Genomic DNA, 26517 nt, shown 5'->3' with positions numbered 1-26517 from the left:
CGCTGGACTGGTTAAACTGGTGGGGAATGGGGGCAGGTGGGGTGCTGGAGCCGCTGTCCCCGTGCCAAAATCCACGTGGGATCAGGGAATTATGGAATCATGGAATCAGAGAAACATGGAATTACAGAATCATGGGATGGTTGGGATGGAGGGACCTTCAAGCTCATCCATTCCCAGGGGCAGGGACACCTCCCACTATCTCAGGCTGCTCCAAGCCCCATCCAGCCTGGCCTTGGGCACTGCCAGGGGATCCAGGGGCAGCCACAGCTGCTCTGGGAATTCCATCCCAGCCCCTTCCCACCCTCACAGGGAAGGATTTATCCCATATATCCCAATCCAAATTGTCCCCCTTTACTTTGAAGCCATTCCCTGTGTCCTGTCCCTCCCTGCCTTGTCCCCAGTCCCTCTCCAGCTCTCCTGGAAGGGCTCTGAGCTCTCCCTGGAGCCCTCTCCTCTCCAGGTGAACATTCCCAGCTCTCCCAGCCTTTCCTCCCAGCAGAGCTGCTCCATCCTCTGATCCCCCTGGAGCCTCCTCTGGCCTGGCTGCAGCAGCTCCAGCTCCTCCCTGTGCTGGGCCCAGGGCTGGGGCTGCTCTGCAGGTGGGGACTCACCTGAGTGGGCAGAGGGGCACAACCCCCCCCCCCTTCTCATTCCCATTCCCATTCCCACTCCCATTCCCATCCCTGTTCCTGGCTCATTCCCAGTGGGAATCAGCACCTCCAGCCCAGGAGCTGATCCCATTCCATTTCCATTTCCCATTCCCATTCCACCCCTGGAATCCATCCCTGTCCAAGTGGGATACAGACAGGGCCATGTCCAAGCCCTGCCGGAATTCCAGAGGGACAGAATCCACAGCTGTTCCCCTGGAGCGACCCCACACAGGGACAGGAACCCCCAATCCCAGAGCTGTATCCCCCTGGAATTCCAGAGGGAAAACAGGACAGGAATCCCCAATCCCAGAGCTGTATTCCCCTGGAATTCCAGAGGGACAACGGGACAGGAACCCCAGTCCCAGAGCTGTGTCCCTAAAGAATTCCAGAGGGAAAATGGGACAGGAACCCCCGATCCCAGAGCTGTGTCCCTAAAGAATTCCAGAGGGAAAATGGGACAGGAACCCCTGATCCTATAGCTGTGTCCCTAAAGAATTCCACGGGGAAAACAGGACAGGAATCCCCAATCCCAGAGCTGTGTCCCTAAAGAATTCCAGAGGGAAAATGGGATAGGAACCCCCAGTCCCAGAGCTGTGTCCCTAAAGAATTCCAGGGGGAAAACGGGACAGGAACCCTCAATCCCAGAGCTGCGTCCCCCTGGAATTCCAGAGGGAAAATGGGACAGGAACCCCCAATCCCAGAGCTGTGTCCCTAAGGAATTCCAGAGGGAAAACGGGACAGTAACCCCCAGTCCCAGAGCTGTGTCCCTAAGGAATTCCAGAGGGAAAACGGGACAGTAACCCCCAGTCCCAGAGCTGTGTCCCTAAAGAATTCCAGAGGGAAAATGGGACAGGAACCCCTGATCCCAGAGCTGTGTCCCCCTGGAATTCCACGGGGAAAACGGGACAGGAACCCCCAGTCCCAGAGCTGTGTCCCTGCAGAATTCCAGGGGGAAAATGGGACAGGAACCCCCGATCCCAGAGCTGTGTCCCTGCAGAATTCCAGGGGGAAAATGGGATAGGAACCCCCAGTCCCAGAGCTGTGTCCCTGCAGAATTCCAGAGGGGAAATGGGACAGGAATCCCCGATCCCAGAGCTGTGTCCCTAAAGAATTCCAGAGGGGAAACGGGACAGGAGCCCCCAATCCCAGAGCTGTGTCCCTAAAGAATTCCAGAGGGGAAACGGGACAGTAACCCCCAGTCCCAGAGCAGTGTCCCTGCAGAATTCCAGAGGGAAAACGGGACAGGAACCCCCAGTCCCAGAGCTGTGTCCCCAGAGAATTCCAGAGGGAAAATGAGACAGGAACCCCAGTCCCAGAGCTGTGTCCTTAAAGAATTCCAGGGGGAAAATGGGACAGGAACCCCTGATCCCAGAGCTGTGTCCCTAAAGAATTCCACGGGGAAAACAGGACAGGAATCCCCGATCCCAGAGCTGTGTCCCTGCAGAATTCCAGGGGGAAAATGGGATAGAAACCCCCAGTCCCAGAGCTGTGTCCCTAAAGAATTCCAGAGGGGAAATGGGACAGGAGCCCCCAATCCCAGAGCTGTGTCCCTAAAGAATTCCAGAGGAGAAACGGGACAGGAACCCCTGATCCCAGAGCTGTGTCCCCAGAGAATTCCAGAGGGAAAATGAGACAGGAACCCCAGTCCCAGAGCTGTGTCCTTAAAGAATTCCAGGGGGAAAATGGGACAGGAACCCCTGATCCCAGAGCTGTGTTCTCATGGAATTCCAGAGGGAAAATTGGAGCAGGAATGCTTTGGGATGGAGTCTGGATTGGGATTTGGGATTTGGGAAAAGGCAGCATCAGCTCTGGGGACCTTTGGGAACAAAATGGGGAAGTAAAAAATGGAATAAAAAATTTAAATAAATGAAAATTTCAAGTCAAAAAGAATTAAAAAATAAAAGGGATGGAAATCCTGAGAATTGAAAAATATGGAGTGAAAAAATAGAAATTAAATGTTCCAAATGAAAAAAAAAGGAAAAATAAGGAAAAAAAAAAGGAAAAAAAATTGAACTTCAAATTTAAATACCAATGTTAAAAAATGAAGGTAAAATAAAATAGCAAAGTTAAATATAGAAAATGGAAAGTAGAATAAAAAGAGCAATAAAATTTTAAAAATAGAGGGGAAATATAAAATAAATATTAAAGTTGGATTAAAATGGAAAATTAGAGTAAGAAATAGAAATAAATGTTAAAATTGATTTAAAATGGAAAATTAGAGTAAGAAGCATCAAATAAATGTTTAAATTGAACTAAAATTAAAAAAATTAAAAGCAGAATTTGAAATTTAAGCAATTAAAAATTAGGAATACAAATGAAAAGATGAATTAAAAGACAGAATTGAAAAAGGACAAATAGGAAGGAAAAGATGAAGTTCAAAGTTGGATTTGCCAAATTAAAAAGTAGAAATTAAAATGAAGAGATTTTGATGGAATAAAATAGGAAGTTCAAAGTTGAATTCATAACGAGAACCAAATAAAAAATTAGGAATTGAAATGAGGAGACTTTGATGAAACAAAAAATGGAGTGAAAAATAAAATTAAAAATGAAACTTGACGGTAAAAAAACAACAAAAAAGTAAAAATAAAAATTAAATATTGAAAAATGCAGAAGCAAAGGCCTAAAAATGCCAAAAATCAGGGACTGAAAGTGGAAAATGGGAATTTTTTAAACTCCAACCAGTGGAAGGTGAGGGTGGCTCCTAAGGATACAAAAATCCCAGGATCCTCCCCCGGCCCATCCTGGAGCCCTCCCGAGCTGGGAATTCCTTGGGAATGCGGGAACGACCCTTGGAAATGTGGGAATGACCGTTGGGAATGTGGGAATGACCCTGTCCCCATCCAGGATCCTTCCCAAACCTGGAATTCCTCAAGAATGCAGGAATGGCCCCATGGGAATGCGGGAACGACCCTTGGAAATGCGGGAATGGCCCCTTGGGATTGCGGGAATGACCCTGTCCTCATCCAGGAAACTTCCTGAACCTGGGAATTCCTTGGGAGTGCGGGAATGACCCTCAGAAATGTGGGAATGACTTCATGGGAATGCAGGAACAGCTCCATGGGAATGCGGGAATGGCGCTTTGGGATTGTGGGAATGATCCTGTCCCCATCCAGGAAACTTCCTGAACCTGGGAACTTCTTGGGATTGCGGGAATGACCCTCAGAAATGTGGGAATGACCCCATGGGAATGTGGGAATGACCCTCTCCCCCATCCAGGATCCTTCCCAAACCTGGGAATTCCTTGGGAATGTGAGAATGGCCCCTCAGGAATGACCCTTGGAAATGCTGGAATGGCGCTTTGGGATTGTGGGAATGATCCTGTCCCCATCCAGGAAACTTCCTGAACCTGGGAACTTCTTGGGATTGTAGGAATGACCCTCAGAAATGTGGGAATGGCCCTTTCCCCATCCAGGATCCTTCCTGAACCTGGGAATTCCTTGGGAATGTGAGAACAGCCCCTCAGGAATACAGGAATGACCCCATGGGAATGTGGGAATGACCCTCTCTCCATCCAAGATCCTTCCCGAACTTGGGAATTCCTTGGGAATGTGGGAATAACCCTTGAGGATTCAGGAATGGCCCCCCTAAATCCTTCCCAAACTCGGGAATTCCCCGGGAATGTGGGAATGACCCCGCTGGATCCTTCCCGAGCTGGGAAATCCTCAGGAATGACCCCATGGAAATGTGGGAATGGCACCCTTGGATCCTTCCCGAACCTGAGAATTCCTCTGGAATGTGGGAATGACCCTCCTGCAGCTTCCGAGGCTCCAAGCAGGGTTTTGGCGATTCCCCACCCCCAAATCCTAAACCCTGCTAAAAAAGCGGGATTTGGGATTTTCCCACCGGCTGCTCCCCCCGGCCGGGATCTCCCCTCTCCAAACCCCCTGGAGAATGACCCCCGATCCCAAAAATTGACCAAAACCCATTTTTTTTACTGCAAACTCCCCGAGCGCCGCCCCGGGGGAGATGGGAAGGAGCAAAAATCCATGGAAAAATCCAGGAGAATCCCTAAAAACGGCCCGAAGGGAGCGGGAATGGCGCGGGGCAGAGCCGGGCTCTGCTCCTGAAGGCACCTCGAGATTCCAGCACAGTGACCTGGCACGGAGGGAACTGGGAACGCGGGAATTCCGGCTGATCCCGGGCCAAACCATCCGCCAGAAGGAAAAAAACCCCGAATTCCCGGGAAAAAAATTCCTTTGGGACTCCCCTCGTGATCCCTGAGATGTCCCCGGGGTGGGCGAGGGTGGGGAGCCCGGGAATGCTGCTGGGATGGGATCCAGGAATGCTGCTGGGATGGGATCCGGGATCCCTGCGGATGCTGGAGGGGTGGGAGGGGGGAAATCCCGAAAACTGTAGCACCCAAAGTAGGGAAAACCAGCAAAAAATGGGAATACTGGGGGGAAAAATGGGAATATAGGGAAAAACCAGGCATTGGCAGCTGCTCTTTAGGGATCCCAGATCCCTAAAGGGATCCCAAGCTGGGATCAGATCCCCAAAGTGATCCCGAGCCTGCAGCCATGGAGATTTGGGGCTAGAAAAATGGGAAACAGTAAAAAAAAGCTGCGGAAAAATACAAATAAAATAAAAAACAATTCAAGGCCAGACCCTACAAAAGCCGGGGCGGGATGTGCCGGAAGGCCCGGCTGCGGTCGGGAATTCCAAAAGCCAGGAACGGGGGTGGGAATGAGCCCCCTGAGGGCTGGGAATGCAGGAACGGGGAGGGAGCACGGCGGCCGGGATGGAGAAGCGGGATCGGGGTCGGGATGGGGATCGGGATTGGGATGGGGGCCCCTCAGAGGGTGCGGGGGTTGTACTCCGGGAGCTTCCGCAGCTTCTCCTGCTCCGCCTCCGACTCGTCCCGGGCGATCACCAGCGAGTGGGAATAGCCCATGGCCACCTGGAATGGGAATTGGAATGGGTCAGCTGGGAATAGCCCATGGCCACCTGGAATGGGAATGGGAATGGGTCAGCTGGGAATAGCCCATGGCCACCTGGAATGGGAATGGGAATGGGTCAGTTGGGAATAGCCCATGGCCACCTGGAATGGGAATGGGTCAGCTGGGAATAGCCCATGGCCACCTGGAATGCGAATGGGTCAGCTGGGAATAGCCCATGGCCACCTGGAATGGGAATGGGTCAGCTGGGAATAGCCCATGGCCATCTGGAATGGGAATGGGGACAGGAATGGGAATGGGTCAGCTGGGAATAGCCCATGGCCACCTGGAATGGGAATAGGTCAGCTGGGAATAGCCCATGGCCACCTGGAATGGGAATGGGAATGGGTCAGCTGGGAATAGCCCATGGCCACCTGGAATGGGAATGGGTCAGTTGGGAATAGCCCATGGCCACCTGGAATGGGAACAGGAATGGGAATGGGTCAGCTGGGAATAGCCCATGGCCACCTGGAATGGGAATGGGTCAGTTGGGAATAGCCCATGGCCACCTGGAATGGGAATGGGTCAGCTGAGAATAGCCCATGGCCACCTGGAATGCGAATGGGTCAGCTGGGAATAGCCCATGGCCACCTGGAATGGGAATGGGTCAGCTGGGAATAGCCCATGGCCATCTGGAATGGGAATGGGGACAGGAATGGGAATGGGTCAGCTGGGAATAGCCCATGGCCACCTGGAATGGGAATAGGTCAGCTGGGAATAGCCCATGGCCACCTGGAATGGGAATGGGAATGGGTCAGCTGGGAATAGCCCATGGCCACCTGGAATGGGAATGGGTCAGTTGGGAATAGCCCATGGCCACCTGGAATGGGAATGGGTCAGCTGGGAATAGCCCATGGCCACCTGGAATGGGAATGGGTCAGTTGGGAATAGCCCATGGCCACCTGGAATGGGAATGGGTCAGCTGAGAATAGCCCATGGCCACCTGGAATGGGAACAGGAATGGGAATGGGTCAGCTGGGAATAGCCCATGGCCACCTGGAATGGGAATGGGTCAGCTGGGAATAGCCCATGGCCACCTGGAATGGGAATGGGTCAGTTGGGAATAGCCCATGGCCACCTGGAATGGGAATGGGTCAGCTGGGAATAGCCCATGGCCACCTGGAATGGGAATGGGGACAGGAATGGGAATGGGTCAGCTGGGAATAGCCCACGGCCACCTGGAATGGAGTCTGAATGGCCCATGGAACTGGGAATGGGTCAGCTGGGACTGGGAATGGCCATGGAACTGGGAAGGGACACCCGGGAGTGGACACTGCCCATGGAAAAGGGAAAGGGGGAGCTGAAGGGATCTGGAGCCTTCCTGGGGATCCCTCCCGGGATCCCTCCCACCTGCTGGGATCCAGTCCAGGCTGGAGCACGCCAAGGAAGTTTTAGGGAAGGGCCCCGCACCCCCTGCCTGGCACCCACGGGGGTCACGAGCTGGGCACGGCCTCGGCCCTGGGTTTGTTTAAAGGGGGGTCCAAACACATCACCCACGGGGGTGCTGGGCTGGGCACGGCCTCAGTGTCCCCGTTTGGTTCAGGGAATGCACCCCGGTGTCGTGGGCTGGCCACGGCCTCAGTTTCCCCGTTTATTTTTGAGAATGGACCCTGGTGCCATGAGTTGTGCATGGCCTCAGTTTCCCCGTTTGTTTTAGGGAATGGACCCTGGCGTGATGAGCTGGGCACGGCCTCAGTTTCCCTGTTTATTTTAGGGAATGCACCCTGGTGTCACGAGTTGTGCACGGCCTCAGTTTCCCTGTTTATTTTAGGGAATGGACCCTGGTGTGATGAGCTGGCCACGGCCTCAGCTGCCCTGTTTATTTTAGGGGAGGGCCTATGGATGTGATGAGTTGTGCACAGCCTCAGTTTCCCTGTTTATTTTAGGGGAGGGCCCCATGGGTGTCACGAGCAGGGCACGGCCTCAGTTTCCCTGCTTATTTTAGGGAAGAGCCCCCAGGTGCCCTCTCCATGACCCCATGGATGTGATGAGCTGGACACGGCCTCAGTTTCCCTGCTTATTTTAGGGAAGAGCCCCCAGGTGCCCTCTCCATGACCCCATGGATGTGATGAGCTGGACACGGCCTCAGTTTCCCTGCTTATTTTAGGGAAGAGCCCCCAGGTGCCCTCTCCATGACCCCATGGATGTGATGAGCTGGACACGGCCTCAGTTTCCCTGCTTATTTTAGGGAAGAGCCCCCAGGTGCCCTCTCTCCATCACCCCACGGGTGTCACGAGCTGGGCACGGCCTCAGCCCCTGGGTTTACCTAAGGGGAGGGTCCCCCCATGGGTGTGATGAGCTGGGCACGGCCTCACCCAACCCAAATTATTTTAGGGGAGGGTCCCACAGGTGCTCCCTCCCTCCCTCACCCCACAGATGGGATGAGTTCACACAGCCTCAGCCACCCCAAATGATTCCCCACAGGTGCCCTCCCGCACCCCACAGGTGTGGTGAGCTGTGTATGGCCTCAGTGTCCCTGCTCATTTTAGGGGAAGGGCCCCACAGGTGTGGTGAACCCACAGGTGTGATGAGCTCAGCCACCCCAAATTATTTAAGGGCAATCGGGGTGCCCTCTCCATCACCCCATGGGTGTCAGGAGCCGTGTATGGCCTCAGCCACCCCAAAGGATTCCCCATAGGTGCCCTCCCTCACCCCACAGGTGGGATGAGCTGGGCACGGCCTCAGCCACCCCAAATGATTCCCCATATGTCCCCCCCTCACCCCACAGGTGTGGTGAGCCCCACCCCAAGCCCTGTGGGGTCCCCTCACCTGCTCGGTGTAGATCCCATCCAGGGTTTTCACCTCCTGCGCTGCCGTGGACGATTTGGGTTTGTGGTCCCCATATCCCTGTAGGAACATCCCATGGACAGGGATTGGTCACTGGGGTTTGGGGGTTTTGGGGTGTCCCTTTGGGAGATTTGGGTTTGTGGTCCCCATATCCCTGTGGGAACATCTCATGGACAGGGATTGGTCACTGGAGTTTGGGGGTTTTGGGGTGTCCCTTTGGGGGATTTGGGTTTGTGGTCCCCATATCCCTGTAGGAACATCCCATGGACAGGGATTGGTCACTGGGGTTTGGGGGTTTTGGGGTGTCCCTTTGGGAGATTTGGGTTTGTGGTCCCCAATCCCTGTCCATGGATGTGGGAACATCCCATGGACAGGGATTGGTCACTGGGGTTTGGGGGTTTTGGGGTATCCCTTTGGGGGATTTGGGTTTGTGGTCCCCATATCCCTGTAGGAACATCCCATGGACAGGGATTGGTCACTGGGGTTTGGGGGTTTTGGGGTGTCCCTTTGGGGGATTTGGGTTTGTGGTCCCCATATCCCTGTAGGAACATTCCATGGACAGGGATTGGTCACTGGGGTTTGGGGGTTTTGGGGTGTCCCTTTGGGGGATTTGGGTTTGTGGTCCCCAATCCCTGTGGGAACATCCCATAGGTACAGAACACTCAGTGGGGCCCCAGGGTTTGGGGGATTTGGGATGTCCATCGGGGGTTCCCAGGGGCATTTGAGGTGACCTTTTGGGGTATTTGGGGTGTCATCTGGGGTTTTATTTGGGGTGTCATTCAGTACCAGCTCCCTGAAGGTGGGCGAGGGCCCCCAGCTGATGGTGGGTTTGGGGTGCCAGTTTGGGGGATTTGGGGTGTCAGTTTGGGGTTCCTTGGGGCATTTAGGGTGTCCATTTGGGGTTTTTGGGATTTTATGTGGGGTTTTTGGGGTGTTGGTACCAGCTCCCTGAAGGTGGGTGAGGGCCCCCAGCTGATGGTGGGTTCAGGGGTGTCAGTTTGGGGGATTTGGGGTTTTATTTGGGGTTTTTGGGGTGTCATTCAGTATGAACTCCCCAAAGGTGTGTGATGGCCCCCAGCTGATGGTGGGTTTGGGGTGTCAGTTTGGGATTCCTTGGGGTATTTAGGGTGCCAGTTTGGGGGATTTGGGGTTTTTGGGGTGTCATTCAGTACCAGCTCCCCGAAGGTGGGCGAGGGCCCCCAGCTGATGGTGGGTTTGGTTTGGGGTGCCAGTTTGGGGGATTTGGGGTTTTATTTGGGGTTTTAGGGGTGTCATTCAGTATGAACTCCCCAAAGGTGGGCGATGGCCCCCAGCTGATGGTGCGTTTGGGGTGCCAATTTGGGGTTTTATTTGGGGTTTTTGGGGTTTTATTTGGGGTTTTTGGGGTTTTATTTGGGGTGTCATTCAGTACCAGCTCCCCGAAGGTGGGCGAGGGCCCCCAGCTGATGGTGCTCTCGTCGGCCGCCACGATGACGGAGCTCTTCCTGCAAGGGAGGAGATCCCTGATCCCCGAGTGTCCCAGCGCCCCAAATCCCGGGATGGGGTGGGAATTCCCGGAGCCGCACTCACCCGCAGGCCAGGCTGCGGATCTTCCACCCGCACAGGTCCTGCACGGCCTTGGGGTACATGGTGGATTCCCGGGAGGTGTTGGTGGCACCCCAGAAGAACAATCCACCTGCAAGGGAACCCCCAGAATTCCCAAATCCCAGATCCATGGGAATCCCACCCGTCAGGGCACGGATCCCCCGGAATTCCCAAATCCTGGATCCACGGGAATCCCACCCTCCATGGATCCCGGAATTCCCCATCCCAGGTATCCCACCTGTCAGGTAACAGCTCCCCCCAGAATTCCCAAATCCCAGCATTCCTGGGAATCCCACCTGTCAGGGATCCCTGGGAATCCCACCTGTCAGGTAACAGCTCCCCCCAGCATTCCCAAATCTCAGGATCCCTGGGATCCCCAGCTGTCAGTCTATGGCTCCCCCAGCATTCCCAGATCTCAGGATCCTGGGAATCCCACAGCGTGCCCAGCATTCCCAAATCCCAGATCCCAGGAATCCCACCTGTCTCGCTGAAGGCTCCCCTGAGATTCCCAAATCCTGGGATCCTGGGAATTCCACCTCTCCCACTGACAGTTGCCCCCCAGCATTCCCAAATCCTGGATTCCCACCTGTCCTGCTGCCATCTCCCCAAGCATTCCCAAATCCTGGATCCCAGCATTCCCACCTGTCCCGCTGACGGCCCCACTGGCATTCCCAGCATTCCCAAATCCCAGATCCCCACCTGTCCCGCTGCCATCTCCCCCAGCATTCCCAAATCCCAGCATTCCCACCTGTCCCGCTGATGGCCCCACTGGCATTTCCAGCATTCCCAAATCCCAGATCCCCACCTGACTCGCTGCCATCTCCCCCAGCATTCCCAAATCCCAGATCCCAGCATTCCCACCTGTCCCGCTGACGGCCCCACTGGCATTCCCAGCATTCCCAAATCCCCACCTGTCCCGCTGCCATCTCCCCCAGCATTCCCAAATCCCGAATCCCCACCTGTCTCACTGATGGCGCCCCCAGCATTCCCCAGTCCCAAATCCCAGATCCCGGCATTCCCACCCATCCCGCTGCCAGCCCCCCTGGCATTCCCAGCATTTCCGAATCCCAGCTCGCACCCGTCTCGCTGACGGCGAAGGAGCAGGTGTATCCCGCGTAGATCTGGGCAGCGCCGCGTCCTGGGAAGTCGAAGAGCTTCACCAGCCTGGGAACCATCTCGTCCTTCTGCTCCGCGTGGCCCAGGCGCCCGTAGCCCCCGAAGCCCCAGGAGAAGACGCGCTTCTGGGAATCCAGCACCAGCTGGGACAGGAAAACAGCCTCAGAGACCCCAGATCCCAGATCCCAAATCGAAAATCCCAGGAGAAGACGCGCTTCTGGGAATCCAGCACCAGCTGGGACAGGAAAACAGCCTCAGAGACCCCAGATCCCAGATCCCAAATCCCACGAGAAGACATTCCTGAGAATCCAGCACCAGCTGGGACAGGGAAAACAGCCTCAGAGACCCCAGATCCCAGATCCCAACTCCCACAAGAAGACATTCCTGGGTATCCAGCACCAGCTGGGACAGGGAAAACAGCTTCATAGACCCCCAGATCCCAGAGAAGACGCGCTTCTGGGAATCCAGCATTAGCTGGGATGGGGGAAAACAGCCTCAGAGACCCCAAATCCCAGGAAAAGACATTAGTGGGAATACAGCCCCAGCTGGGATGGGGCAGCAGGGGCCGAGAGCTGTCCTCTCCCACTGCATTGCTGCTGTCTCATTCCATTCTCCAGTGTCCAATTCCTGCACCCGTTCCCATTCCCATTCCCGATCCCATATTCCCATTCCCATTTCCATTCTCATTCCCAATCCCATTCTGTACCATGTGGTTGGCACCGCAGGCCACATCCCAGACTCATTCCCGTTATCCCGATCCCATGATCCCATTATCCCAATCCCATATTCCCATTACCCCATATTACCAATCCCATGATCCCAATCCCACATTCCCGTACCATGTGGTTGGCCCCGCAGGCCACATCCCTGACCCATTCCCATTATCCCAATCTCATTCCTGATCCCATTATTCCATTCCCATGTTCCCATACTGTGTGGTTGGTCCCGCAGGCCACGTCCCTGACCCATTCCTGTTATCCCGATCCCATTCCTGATCCCATTACCCCAATCCCACGTTCCCGTACCGTGTGGTTGGCCCCGCAGGCCACATCCCTGACCCATTCCTGTTATCCCGATCCCATTCCTGATCCCATTACCCCAATCCCACGTTCCCGTACCGTGTGGTTGGCCCCGCAGGCCATGTCCCTGACCCACTCCTGTTATCCCGATCCCATTCCTGATCCCATTACCCCAATCCCACGTTCCCGTACCATGTGGTTGGCCCCGCAGGCCACGTCCCTGACCCATTCCTGTTATCCCGATCCCATTCCTGATCCCATTACCCCAATCCCACGTTCCCGTACCGTGTGGTTGGCCCCGCAGGCCACGTCCCTGACCACGACGTTGGGCACGGGCAGCACCTGGCCGTCCTTGGTGCGCTCCACGAAGAGCGCCACGCGCCGCGGCAGCAGCTCGCAGTCGTACTCGATGCGCTGCGCCCGCGCGATGAACTTCCCGTCGGAATTGTGTCCTGGAACGGGAACGGGGCACAGCCTGCCTGAGCGTCCTGCGGGGTCATCCCGAACCACTCTGATCCCACAGGGTGATCCCGAACTGCCCCATCCCGTTGGGCCATCCCGAACTACCCTGATCCCATGGGGTCATCCTGAACTGCCCCAATTCCGCAGGATCATCCCAAACCACCCCATCCTGCGGGGTGATCCCGAACTACGCCGATCCCATGGGATCATCCCAAACCGCCCTGAGCCCTGCAGGGTGATCCCAAACTGCCCCCCATCATCCCACGGGGTGATCCCAAACTGACTCCATCCCATGGGGTCATCCCAAACCGCCCCATCCCGCGGGGTGATAGCAAACCAGCCAATATCCCAAGGGGTGATCCCAAATCCCATACGCAGCTGGCCATACTTGGGACACCCAAAGGAATACAAGTTCCCATGGGGTGATCCCAAATCCCGTTCCCATGGGGTGATCCCATGGAGTGATTCCAAATCCCATACCCAGCAGGCCGTACTTGGGGCACCTGAAGGAATACAGGTTCCCATGGGGTGATCCCAAATCCCGTTCCCATGGGGTGATCCCAAATCCCATACCCAGCTGGCCATACTCGGGGCACCCGAAGGAATACAGGTTCCCATGGGGTGATCCCATGGGGTGATCCCATAGATCCCAAATCCCATACCCAGCTGGCCGCACTTGGGGCACCGGAAGGAATACAGGTTCCCATGGGGTGATCCCATGGGGTGATCCTATAGATCCCAAACCCCGTACCCAGCTGGCCGTGCTCGGGGCACCCGAAGGAATACAGGTTCCCATGGGGCGATCCCAAATCCCGTTCCCATGGGGTGTTCCCAAATCCCGTACCCAGCTGGCCGTGCTCGGGGCACCCGAAGGAATACAGGTTCCCATGGGGCGATCCCAAATCCCGTTCCCATGGGGTGTTCCCAAATCCCGTACCCAGCTGGCTGTGCTCGGGGCACCCGAAGGAATACAGGTTCCCATGGGGCGATCCCAAATCCCGTTCCCATGGGGTGTTCCCAAATCCTGTACCCAGCTGGCCGTGCTCGGGGCACCCGAAGGAATACAGGTTCCCATGGGGTGATCCCAAATCCCGTTCCTATGGGGTGTTCCCAAATCCTGTACCCAGCTGGCCGTGCTCGGGGCACCCGAAGGAATACAGGTTCCCATGGGGTGATCCCAAATCCCGTTCCTATGGGGTGTTCCCAAATCCTGTACCCAGCTGGCCGTGCTCGGGGCACCCGAAGGAATACAGGTTCCCATGGGGTGATCCCAAATCCTGTTCCTATGGGGTGTTCCCAAATCCTGTACCCAGCTGGCCGTGCTCGGGGCACCCGAAGGAATACAGGTTCCCATGGGGTGATCCCAAATCCCGTTCCCATGGGGTGTTCCCAAATCCCGTACCCAGCTGGCCGTACTCGGGGCACCCGAAGGAATACAGGTTCCCATGGGGCGATCCCAAATCCCCTTCCCATGGGGTGTTCCCAAATCCTGTACCCAGCTGGCCGTGCTCGGGGCACCCGAAGGAATACAGGTTCCCATGGGGCGATCCCAAATCCCGTTCCCATGGGGTGTTCCCAAATCCCGTACCCAGCTGGCCGTACTCGGGGCACCCGAAGGAATACAGGTTCCCCTTGCAGTCCATGACCATGCTGAACTCGGCCCCGCAGCCCAGCTTGGAGATCGGCTGCCCATTGTACAGGATCTGGGGAAAACCGGGAATGGGGTCAGGAAATGCGGGAACAGGGGACCAGAAAAACCGGGAAAATGGGAAAACGGGATCAGAAATGCAGGAGAAGGGGAAAAATGGGGATCAGAAACACAGGAAAAGCCAGAAAAATGGGATCAGAAAAGCCAGGAAAAAGGGGGAAATGGGGATCAGAAATATGGGAAAAGCTGGCAAAATGGGATCAGAAAAGCCAGGAAAATGGAGATAAGAAACAGAGGAAAAGCCAGAAAAATAGGATCAGAAAAGCCAGGAAAAATGGGGATCAGAAATATGGGAAAAGCCAGTAAAATAGGATTAGAAAAGCCAGGAAAAAGAGGAAAATGGGGATCAGAAACATGGGAAAAGATGGAAAAATGGGGATCAGAATCACAGGAAAAGCTGGAAAATGGTATCAGGAAAAGCTGGAAAAAGGGAAAAATGGGGAATTTCCATCGAAATCCCTGATCGGCAGGAAAAATAGGATCAAGAACAGGGGAAGAGCAGATAAAAAGGGATGAGAAAAAAACAGGAAAAGCAGGAAAAACAGAATTGGAAAAAGGAAAAATGGGAGATTTCCAGAGGAAAGCCCTGATCTGTGGGAAAAGCAGGAAAAGTTGGATTGAAAAAAATTGGGAAAAAGGAAAAAAAGGGATATTTCCATGGGATATCATTGATCTGGAAAAGTAGGAAAAATGGGTTTGAAAACACGGGGAAAAGTGAAAAACTGGATCAGAAATGCAGCAAAAGGGTAAAAAGGTGAATTTCTAGGGGAAATCCCTGATCTGTGGGATAAGCTGGAAAAACAGGATTGAAAAAACACAGGAAAAGCAGGAAAAACGAGATCTAAAAACACAGGAAAAGGTAAAAATGGGAAATTTCCATGGGAAATCCCTGATCTATGGGAAAAGCAAAAAAATTAGGATTGAAAAAAGTTGGGAAAAGGGGAAAAAAAAAGGGAAATTTCCATGGGAAACCCTTGATCTGTGGGAAAAGCGGGAAAAACTGGATCAGAAAACACAGGAAAAAGGAAAAAAAGGGGAATTTTCCACAGGAAATCCCTGACCTGCATGAAAAGCTGCAAAAACAGGATCAAAAAATCTGGGAAACAAGGGAAAAAAAAGGAATTTCCATCAGGAAATCCCTAAAAATCCTCAAAAATTCCATTTCTAAATCCTGGCTTTTCCTCTCCCCACCGCAGCTGGGAATGGCTCCCGGCTGAGAGGGAATCGTGCACCCCAAGGGATTTTTAGGGAATATGTCACTAAAAGCCCCAAAATCCCCAGATTCCCCCCAAATCCCGGGGTTTGGGGTCCGTACCTGGGTGGGGCTGGGCACGGCATCCGTCTGGTTCCCCAGCCCCAGCTGGCCCAGCTTGTTCTCCCCGAAGGCGAACACGGAGCCGCTCTCTGCGGGGAAAACGGGAATTTTGGGGGGGAAGACCAGGATTTTGGGACCGATCTCCCAGAATTTGGGGCCAAAAGGGATGGATTTGGGGAAAAAGGGGTGGATTTGAGGGCAAAAGGGGAGGATTTTGGGGCAGTTTTCCCAGAATTTGGGGCAAAAGGGACAGATTTGGGGCTGTTTTCCCAGGATTTTGGGGCAAGGGACGGATTTTGGGGTAAAGGGTTGGATTTGGTGCAGTTTTCCTGGGATTCAGTGCAGTTTCCCGGGACCCAGCCCCGTTTCCTGGGATCCAACCCCATTCCCAGGATCCAGCCCTGTTTCCCAGGATTCAGCCCCGTGTCCCGGGATCCAGCCCTGTTTCCCAGGCTCCAGCTGTGTCCCGGGATCCAGCCGTGTCCCAGGATCCAGCTGTGTCTTGGGATCCAGCCCCATGTCCTGGTATCTGGCCCTGTGTCCCGGGATCTGGCTGTGTCCCGGGATCCAGCCCCATGTCCTGGGCTCCAGCCATGTCCCGCGATCCAGCCGTGTCCCGGGATCCAGCTGTGTCCCAGGATCCAGCTGTGTCCCAGGATCCAACTGTGTCTTGGGTTCCAGCCCCGTGTCCCAGGATCCGGCCCCATGTCCCAGGATCTGGCTGTGTCCCAGGCTCCAGCTGTGTCCCGGGATCTGGCCGTGTCCTGGGATCTGCCCCGTGTCCCAGGATCCAGCCCCGTGTCCCAGGCTCTGGCCATGTCCTGGGCTCCGGCCATGTCCCAGGATCCAGCCCCGTGTCCCGTCGCTCCGTACCGGTCAGTGCCAGGGTGTGGTTCCGGCCGCAGGCGGCTGCCACGATGGCCTCGCTGCCCAGGGCCTCGATCGGCCGCGGCGCCTCCACGCGCTTCGTGTCGCCGTGGCCCAGCTGCCCCTTCTCGTTCCGCCCTGCGGGAGACCCCCGAAATCCCGGCATCCGTGGGAGCCCCGCTGATCCCGCTATCCCAGGGGTTCCCTCTGATCCCGCTATCCCAGGGGTTCCCATTGACCTCACTGTCCCAGGGGGGTTTCTGGCTGAGCCTGCTCTCCCAGGGGTTCCTGCTGGTCCCGTTATCCCAGGGCTTCCTGCTGATCCTGATATCCCAGGGCTTCCCGCTGATCCTGCTATCCCAGGGCTTCCCGCTGATCCCATTATCCCAGGGCTTCCCGCTGATCCTGCTATCCCAGGGCTTCCCGCTGATCCCATTATCCCAGGGCTTCCTGCTGATCCCGCTATCCCAGGGCTTCCCGCTGATCCTGCTATCCCAGGGCTTCCCACTGATCCTGCTATCCCAGGGCTTCCCGCTGATCCCATTATCCCAGGGCTTCCCGCTGATCCCGCTATCCCAGGGGTTCCCACTGATCCCGCTATCCCAGGGGTTCCCACTGATCCTGCTGTCCTGGGGCATTTCTGGCTGATCCCGTTATCCCAGGGGTTTCTCAGATGGATCCTATCCCAGGGGTTCCCTCTGATCCCGCTATCCCAGCCCAGTTCCCAGGACAGATCTCGCTCTCCCAGGGGAGGTTCCCAGGACAGATCTCGCTATCCCAGGGGGGTTCCCAGGACAGATCCTGCTATCCCGGGAGGTTCCCAGGATGGATCCCAGTTTGGTTCCCAGGATGGATCCCTCTATCCCAGGGGAGGTTCCTAGGATGGATCCTGCTGTCCCGGGGGGTTCCCAGGACAGATCCCAGTTTGGTTCCCAGGACGGATCTGGCTCTCCCAGTTGGGTTCTCAGAACAGATCCCACTATCCCAGTTTAGTTCCCAGGACGGATCCCTCCATCCTGGTTCTGTTCCCAGGACGGATCCCGCTCTCCCGGTTGGGTTCCCAGGACGGATCCCGCTATCCCGGGGGGTTCACGGGATGGATCCCAGTTGGATTCCCAGGACAGATCCCACTCTCCCGGTTGGGTTCCCAGGACGGATCCCACTCTCCCGGTTGGGTTCCCAGGACGGTTCCCGCTCTCCCGGTTGGGTTCCCAGGACGGATCCCGCTCTCCCGGTTGGGTTCCCAGGACGGCTCCCGCTCTCCCGGTTGGGTTCCCAGGACGGTTCCCACTCTCCCGGTTGGGTTCCCAGGACGGATCCCACTCTCCCGGTTCTGTTCCCAGGACGGATCCCACTCTCCCGGTTGGGTTCCCAGGACGGTTCCCGCTCTCCCGGTTGGGTTCCCAGGACGGATCCCGCTCTCCCGGTTCTGTTCCCAGGACGGATCCCACTCTCCCGGTTCTGTTCCCAGGACGGATCCCGCTCTCCCGGTTGGGTTCCCAGGACGGATCCCGCTCTCCCAGTTGGGTTCCCAGGACGGATCCCGCTCTCCCAGCTGGGTTCCCAGGACGGATCCCGCTCTCCCAGTTGGGTTCCGAGGACGGATCCCGCTCTCCCGGTTGGGTTCCCAGGACGGATCCCGCTCTCCCGGCTGGGTTCCCAGGACGGATCCCGCTCTCCCGGTTGGGTTCCCAGGACGGATCCCGCTCTCCGGGGTGGTTCCCAGTTTGGCTCCCGCTCTCCGGAGTCCCCGGGCTCACCCCAGCTCCAGAGGCGGCCCTCGGCCGTGATGAGCAGGCTGTGCGCGGCGCAGGGCCCCGACACCACCGAGCGCACGCGCAGCGCCCCCAGGCTGCCGTAGCGGTGCGGCCCCCACAGGTTCTGGCCCAGGTTCCGGTACGCCGCTGGAAAACACCGGGATCGAACCCGGGTCAGCACCGGGAAAAGAACGGGCAGGGAAAAGCAGCTGGGGAAAACAGCTGGGAAAACAATCCAGGAAATACAGGAAAATAATCTGGGAGATACAGGAAAATCATCCCGGAAAATCTGCCAGGAAAAACGTCTGGGAATACCGGGAAAATAATCCTGGAAAATCCAGGGAAATCATCGAGGAGAATCATCTTGGAGAATCCAGGAAAATTCAGGAAAATAATCCGGGAAAGTACAGGAAAATAATCCAGGAAAATCATCTGGGAGTACTGGAAAAATAATCCGGAAAAATCATCTGGAAAAATCATCTGGGAAAATCATCCAGGAAAATAATCTGGGAAAATCCAGGAAAATCATCTGGGAAAATCGTCTGAGAAAATCCAGGAAAATAATCTGGAAAAACAGCCAGCAAAATCATCTGGGAAAATCCAGGAAAATTATCCAGAAAAATCATCCTGGAAAATCCAGGAAAATAATATGTGAGGATCTGGGAAATCATCTGGGAATACTGGGAAAATCATCCAGGAAAATCCAGGACAATCATCCAGGAAAATAATCCAGGAAAATCTTCTGGGAAAATAATCCAGGAAACTTCAGGAAAACAATCCAGGAAAATGCAGGAAAATCTGGGAAAATCAACTAGGAAAAATCATCTGGGAATACTGGGAAAATCACTGTGGAATATCCAAGAAAATCCAGGAAAATCATCCCAGAAAATCTGGGAAAATCATCTGGGAAAACCGGGAATACTGGGAAAATCATCAGGGAAATCATGTGGGAAAATCATCCTGGAAAATCTGGGAAAATCATCTGGGAAATCAGGGAATACCAGGAAAATAATGAGCACTCCAAACCTGCCCCAATGAGCGTGGCCAGCCCTGCCTGCTGCCCCAATTAACAAAACATTAATTAACGAACCTGTTCCGCTGAGAGCAGACAAATTAACGAACTTTTCAGGCATCCCAAACGAGCAGAGGCCGCGCAGCAGAGCTGGCGCCCCCCCATGCAGACCTAAAACTGTGACTCCTCCCCCAGCTCGTTAATTTTAAACATCAATTAGCTGAAACACTAATTTTAATATTAGTTAAATATATCCCATAAAAGAAGAAGATAATCGATGAACTATAAATGAAGCAGAGGCTTAATTTGGCTTTGCAGCAGAGCTGGCGCCCCTCAGACCTGCCCCAATTAAGGGGTGAAACTGGGGCTTCTCCCCAGTAATTAATGAAAATAATTAATTAGGAATAGCTAAAAATAATCAGGAAAATGAATGAACTATCAAAGCGCTCCAATTAAAGCGAGCCTTCGTTTTGCTTTGCCACAGGCCTGGTGCACCCCAAATTAGTGTATCAGACTGTGGCTCCTCCCCAATTAGCCAACTTTAAAATTAATTAGATGTTAATATTAATTAACATAAACACATGAAAAGCAGATCAATTGATGAAATAGAAATGCATCTAAAATGAGCAAAATCTTAATTTGGCTTTGCAGCAGAGCTGGTGCCCCTCAAACCTGCCCCAATTAAGGGTTGAACCTCTGGCTCCTCCCCCAGCTAATTGATTAATTAATTAGATCTACACAAAAACAATCAGCGAAATTAACAAACTATAAATACATCAGAAATAAACAAAGCCCTAATTTGGCTCTGCTGGAGACCCAGTGCACCCCAAAATGGGCGATAAAACTGTGCCTCCATCGCCAGTTATTAATTAATTAGTTAATTAATTAAATAAAATAGAAGCATATAAAATAAACAGGAAGATTAATAAACTATAAATCCATTAAAGCCAAGGCAAGCCCTGGTTTTTGGGCTCTGCTGGAGACCCAAAGTTAATTACAAATTAACACCAATTAATCACACCGCCATTAATGAGGGCCCTGCTCTGCCCCAATACATACACTGATTACTAATTATACCAATTAATCCCAGCCATTAACACTGCTACAAAACATTAATTGATTACTAATTAACCCAAATTAATCAGCCATTAATGAGCCCCTACCCTACCCCAAACCATTCATTGATTACTAATTAATAGTAAATAATCACAGCCATTAATGAGCCCCTACCCTGCCCCAAACCATTCACTAATTACTAATTAATACCAATTAATTAATGAGCTATTAATGGGCCCCTACCCCGCCACAAACCATTCATTGATTACTAATTAATAGCAATTAATCACAGCCATTAATGAGCCCCTGCCCTGTCCCACACATTCATTAATGACTAATTAACCAGTTAATTAAGCAGCCCTACCCTGCCCCACACCGCTCATTAATGACTAATTAACAGCCGTTAATTAGCAGTCCTACCCTGCTGCTTGGGCACCTCCTTGCGGCCGATCAGGTCCCAGTTGGTGGCACCGAAGATCAGGAGCTGCCCCCGGCTCTTGGAGCCCTCGAGCTTCTGCGGGGACACGGGGACATCAGGGGACACCAGGGACATGGGGGGCACTGGGGACATCAGGGGACACCAGGGAACATTGGGGGACACCAGGGACATCAGGGGACACCAGGGAACATTGGGGGACACCAGGGACATGGGGGGCACTGGGGACATCAGGGACACCAGGGAACATTGGGGGACACCAGGGACATCAGGGGACACCAGGGAACATTGGGGGACACCAGGGACATCAGGGGACACCAGGGAACATTGGGGGACACCAGGGACATGGGGGGCACTGGGGACATCAGGGACACCAGGGAACATTGGGGGACACCAGGGACATCAGGGGACACCAGGGAACATTGGGGGACACCAGGGACATGGATGGCACTGGGGACACGGGGGGCATTGGGGACATCAGGGACATGAGGACACTGAGGACATGGGGATATCGGGGACATCAAGGACACAGAGACATTAGGGACATGGGGGACATCGGGGACATCATCAGGGGCATTGGGGACATCAGGGACATGGGGATATTGGGGACATCAAAGACACAGAGACATTAGGGACATTAGGGACATGGGGACATCAGGGGACATCAGGGACATGGGGATATCGGGGACATGGGGATATCGGGGACATGGGGATATCGGGGACATCAAAGACATGGAGACATTAGGGTCATTAGGGACATGGGGATATCGGGGACATGGGGATATCGGGGACATCAAAGACACAGAGACATTAGGGACATTAGGGACATGGGGACATCATCAGGGACATGGGGATATCAGGGACATGGGGATATTGGGGACATCAAAGACACAGAGACATTAGGGACATGGGGACATCAGGGATATCAGGGGACATCAGGGACATGGGGGGCATTGGGGACATCAGGGGCAGGGGGACATCAGGGGACATCAGGGACATGAGGATATCGGGGACATGGGGACATCAGGGACATCAAAGACACAGAGACATTAGGGACATTAAGGACATCAGGGACATGGACGGCATTGGGGACATCAGGGGCATGGGGACATCAGGGACATGGGGACATCGGGGACATCAGAGGCAGGGGGACATCAGGGGCAGGGGGATATCAGGGACATGGGGACATCATGGACATCAGGGACATGGGGATATTGGGGACATCAGGGACATGGGGGACATCAGGGGCAGGGAGACATCGGGGAAATGAGGAGACACGGGGACATCAGGGACATGGGGCAGTGACAGGGTGCTTGAAGGGCTGCAGTGGGGTGGGATGGGCGTCAGGGGGTGCAGTGGGTTTGGGGTGCAGTGGGGTGGAATTTGGGGTGCAGTGGGTTTGGGGTGCAGTGGAGTGGAATTTGGGGTGCAGTGGGGTGGGATGGGGTCAGGGGGTGCAGTGGGTTTGGGGTGCAGTGGGGTGGAATTTGGGGTGCAGTGGGACAGGATGGGGTGAGGGGTGCAGTGTGGGGGTGCAGGGGGTACAAGGGGGTCCTGGGGGTGCAGTGAGGGGGGGATAAAGGGGCACAATGGGGGCACAGTGGGGGAATGTAATGGGGCACAATGGGGGCATTGGGGGAATGTAATGGGGCACTGTGGGGGACAGTGGGGCCAAGGGGTGCGGTGGGGATGTCTCATGGGGCGCAGTGGGGCACGGGGGGAGTGTGCAATGGGGCACAGGGGGTGTCTCGTGGGGCACAGTGGGGCACAGTGGGGGCGTTTCATGGGGCACAGTGGGGCACGGGGGGGTGTCTCATGGGGCACAGTGGGGGTGTCTCGTGGGGCACAGTGGGGCACAGTGGAGGTGTCTCATGGGGCACAGTGGGGCACAGGGGTGTGTGCAATGGGGCACAGTGGGACACAATGGGGGTGTTTCATGGGGCACAGTGGGGCACAGTGGGGGTGTCTCATGGGGCACAGTGGGGCACAGTGGGGGTGTCTCATGGGGCACAGTGGGGGTGTCTCATGGGGCACAGTGGGGCACAGTGGGGGTGTCTCATGGGGCACAGTGGGGCACAGGGGGGTGTGCAATGGGGCACAGTGGGACACAATGGGGGTGTCTCATGGGGCACAGTGGGGCACAGTGGGGGTGTGCAATGGGGCACAGTGGGACACAATGGGGGTGTTTCATGGGGCACAGTGGGGGTGTCTCATGGGGCGCAGTGGGGCACAGTGGGGGTGTCTCATGGGGCACAGTGGGGGCGTCTCATGGGGCACAGTGGGGCACAATGGGGGTGTCTCATGGGGCACAGTGGGACACAATGGGGGTGTTTCATGGGGCGCAGTGGGGGTGTCTCATGGGGCGCAGTGGGGCACAGTGGGGGTGTCTCATGGGGCACAGTGGGACACAATGGGGGTGTTTCATGGGGCACAGTGGGGCACAGTGGGGGTGTCTCGTGGGGCACAGTGGGGCACGGGGGTACACCAGGGTCCCAGGGGCTCCCGGGGGTGCCGCTGCCCTCCCCCCCGAGCTCACGATGCGCTCCTTGCTGTGCTCGGGCTCGCAGATCACCACGTTCTGCCCGCGGGCCCCGGGGCCTCCGGGCCCCGCCGCCGCCGCCGCCGCCGCCGCCGCCCCGCCGGGCCTGCCGGGCCTGCGGGCCCCGGGGCTGCCGTCCCGCGGCCGCCGCTCCCGGGGCGCCTCCTCCTCGCTGCTGCCGCCGCTGCTGCCGCCGCTGGGCCGGGGCCGCCGCCGCCCGCCGCCCTGAGGGCCCGGCCGCCGCCGCCCGCCGCCCTGAGGGCCCGGGCCCGCAGCGTCCCAGGGCGGCCCCGCCGCCTTCCTGCGGGGCATGGCTGCGGGGCCGCGTCAGCCGCCGCACCGACAGCGACACACAGACAGACAGCGACAGACAGACACACAGACAGACACCCACAGACACCGGGACACGCGGTGAGGGGAGATGGGGACACGGCGTGAGGGGGGACACAGTGAGGGGAAATGGGGGATGTGGGGTGAGGGCACACAGTGAGGGGAGATGGGGTGAGGGGAGATGGGGACACAGGGAAATGGGGTGAGGGGAAATGGGGACAGAGGGGGAAATGGGGTGAGGGGACACAGTGAGGGGAGATGGGGACACAGGGAAATGGGGTGAGGGGAAATGGGGACAGAGGGGGAAATGGGGTGAGGGGACACAGTGAGGGGAGATGGGGACACAGGGAAATGGGGTGAGGGGACACAGTGTGGGGAGATGGGGACACAGGGAAATGGGGACAGAGGGGGAAATGGGGTGAGGGGACACAGTGAGGGGAGATGGGGACACAGGGAAATGGGGTGAGGGGACACAGGAAGGGGAGATGGGGACACAAGGAAATGGGGTGAGGGGACACAGTGAGGGGAGATGGGGTAAGGTGAGATGGGGACAGAGGGGGAATTGGGGGATGTGGGGTAAGGGGGGACAGTGAGGGGAAATGGGGACGGAGAGGGAGCTGCTGTGGGGGGAGTGTGGAGGGGGTGAGAGGGGACACGGGGGGACATGGGGTGAGGGGACATGGGGCTGTGGGGGACAGGGGTGAGGGGACATGGGGGCACGGAATGGGGCGAAAGGGGGACCCACGATGGTGGCCATGGGGAGATAGAAGGTGGGACCCTCCGGTGACAGGGACACCGGGGGGACATGGGGGAGAAATGGGGGACACCCTGTGGGGGCGATATGGGGGGACCTGGGATGGGGACAGAGAGGGGCACACGGGGAGACCTCAGTGTGGGAAAACTGGGGGGATGTGGGGACAAGGGTGACCCCCAGCCAGGGGACATGGGGGGATCTGGGGGGACAGGGGGACAAGGGTGACCCTCAGCCAGGGGACATGGGGGGATTTGGGAGGACAGGGGGATAAGGGTGACCCCCAGCCAGGGGACATGGGGGGTTTGGGGGGACATGGGGACAAGGGTGAATCCCAGCCAGGGGACATGGGGGGTTTGGGGGGACATGGGGACAAGGGTGACCCCCAGCCAGGGGACATGGGGGGTTTGGGGGGACATGGGGACAAGGGTGACCCCCAGCCAGGGGACATGGGGGGTTTGGGGGGACACGGGACAGGGGGACATGGGTGACCCCCAGTGAGGGGATTCAGGAGTTTTGGGGGACACAGGATAGGGAAAAGGGGGGTGATTTGGGGGACATGGGATGGGACAAATGGGATTTGGGGACACAGGATGGGGGAAATGGGGGGATTTGGGGGACATGGGACAAGTGCACATGGGTGACCCCCAGCAAGGGGACAAGGGGAGATTTGGGGGACACGGGATGGGGAAAATGGGGGGATTTGGGGGACATGGGATGGGGAAAATAGGGGGATTTGGGGGACATGGGATGGGGAAAATGGGGGGATTTGGGGGACATGGGATGGGGAAAATGGGGGGATTTGGGGGACATGGGACAAGGGGCACGGGTGACCCCCAGTGAGGGGACACGGGGGGATTTGAGGCACACGGGATGGGGGGGACACGGGGGGAGGGGAGAGAGGGGACTCCTGGCTGGGGGGGAGAGAAGGGGGCTGGAAAAGGAGGAGCTGGAAAAGGGGGGCTGGAAAAGGAGGCTTCAAAGGGGGGTGCAAGGAGAAGGTGCAAAGGGACAGTTTGGAAAAGGGGGGCCCGGGGGTGTAAAGGGGGGCACATGGGGGGGTCTCGGGAAGATTTGGGGGTGTACGGAGAGATCCCGGGGCTTTGGGGTGCCGGGGGATTCCCAAAGGAGATCCGGGGCAGGAAAAGGGCCCGGAGACAAAAGGCAAGGGGAGCACCGGTGGGATTTTGGGGTCCCCCCTCCTTTATCCCCACCCCAAACCGCCCGGAACCCCCAAAACCCCAAAGCCCCGCCGCTCTCGGGGCGCTGCCGCTGGATTTTGGGGTGGGGGCGATTTTGTGGATTGGGGAGGGGGCAGAGCCCCTCCGGGGGTCTCCCCCGTGTCCATCCCCCCGCCCCCCCCCCGCGTTCCCATTCCCAGATTTCCCTGGAACAATGGGATCTCTGTCTGCCCCCCTCGCACCACGTGGATCCGCCTTTTTTTTTTTTTTTGGCCTTTTTTTTTTTTTTAAACCATTTTTCCGCCCCCCCCCCACTCCGTCCCTCCCCAAATCCCTCTCCCCCTCCCCCCAAATCCCACTTTTTTTGAGCCCCCCAATTCCAAACCTGATTTTAGGGCGAGAGGTGCAGCATAAAGAAAGCGGCGGCGCGGGGCCTTTGCACTATTTTTGGTGGCGGTTCCTGTTGCAGGAAAAGAGAAAAAAAAAAAAAAAAAAAGGTAATTTTGGGGGATTTTTTTCTCGCTTTTTTTCCCCTCCTCCTCGATTGTTTTTTTGTTTTTTTTTTTTTCCCCCCCCCTTCTCCCCCCTTTATTCTTTTCCCCTTTTCCCTCCTCAAATCCCACCCACCGAATCCCCTGGAAGCGGGAGTGCGGGCGAGCGGGACAATACAAAACAGAACCACATGGATGGGCAGGAAAAGGGGGAAAGGGAGAAGAGCCCGGATCGCGGCGGCCGCGAGGGAGCGGCTCCGGAGCCGAGCAGCTCCATCTTTAGGGCTGGAAGACTCCGCGCCAGCGCCGCGCCCCGCGGGTCCTGCCCCCGCAGCGTCCCCGAGGCGCTGGGCGAGGGGAATCCGCGGATCTGGGGGCTTTGGGAGGAAATGGGATTGATTTTTATATTTTTTTTTAATTATTATTTTTTCTTTTTTGTCCTCCCCACCCCCGAAGAAAAGTGGGTGTAGGGTTAATGCAGGGATTCCATGGGGTGTGTTCCCCAAAAATAAATAAAAAAAA

General features: G+C 56.0%; 1 protein-coding gene across 2 annotated transcripts; it reads right to left on the bottom strand.

The window, feature by feature from the left end:
* Positions 1–5221: 5221 nt before the first annotated feature.
* RCC2 (regulator of chromosome condensation 2) lies at positions 5222–26302 on the bottom strand. Of its 2 annotated transcripts, XM_068171857.1 has the most exons (14): positions 26132–26302; positions 25890–25964; positions 23240–23556; positions 20688–20781; positions 18203–18346; positions 16449–16580; positions 15576–15664; positions 14141–14255; positions 12376–12542; positions 11034–11214; positions 9941–10046; positions 9783–9855; positions 8354–8431; positions 5222–5547 (listed from the first exon to the last, which is right to left on the bottom strand). In XM_068171857.1, the coding sequence occupies exons 3-14, from the start codon at positions 23552–23554 to the stop codon at positions 5443–5445; spliced, it is 1599 nt and encodes a 532-aa protein (XP_068027958.1). In that variant the 5' UTR covers positions 23555–23556; positions 25890–25964; positions 26132–26302; the 3' UTR covers positions 5222–5442. The 2 variants fall into 2 exon arrangements, with proteins under 2 accessions (XP_068027958.1, XP_068027956.1); XM_068171855.1 differs by lacking the exons at positions 25890–25964; positions 26132–26302 and having other exon boundaries at positions 23240–23657.
* Positions 26303–26517: the final 215 nt, after the last annotated feature.

This window comes from Anomalospiza imberbis, chromosome 23, assembly GCF_031753505.1.
Source record: "Anomalospiza imberbis isolate Cuckoo-Finch-1a 21T00152 chromosome 23, ASM3175350v1, whole genome shotgun sequence".
NCBI classification, from domain to species: domain Eukaryota; kingdom Metazoa; phylum Chordata; class Aves; order Passeriformes; family Viduidae; genus Anomalospiza; species Anomalospiza imberbis.
This window is presented reverse-complemented; position numbering and strand designations above follow the sequence as displayed.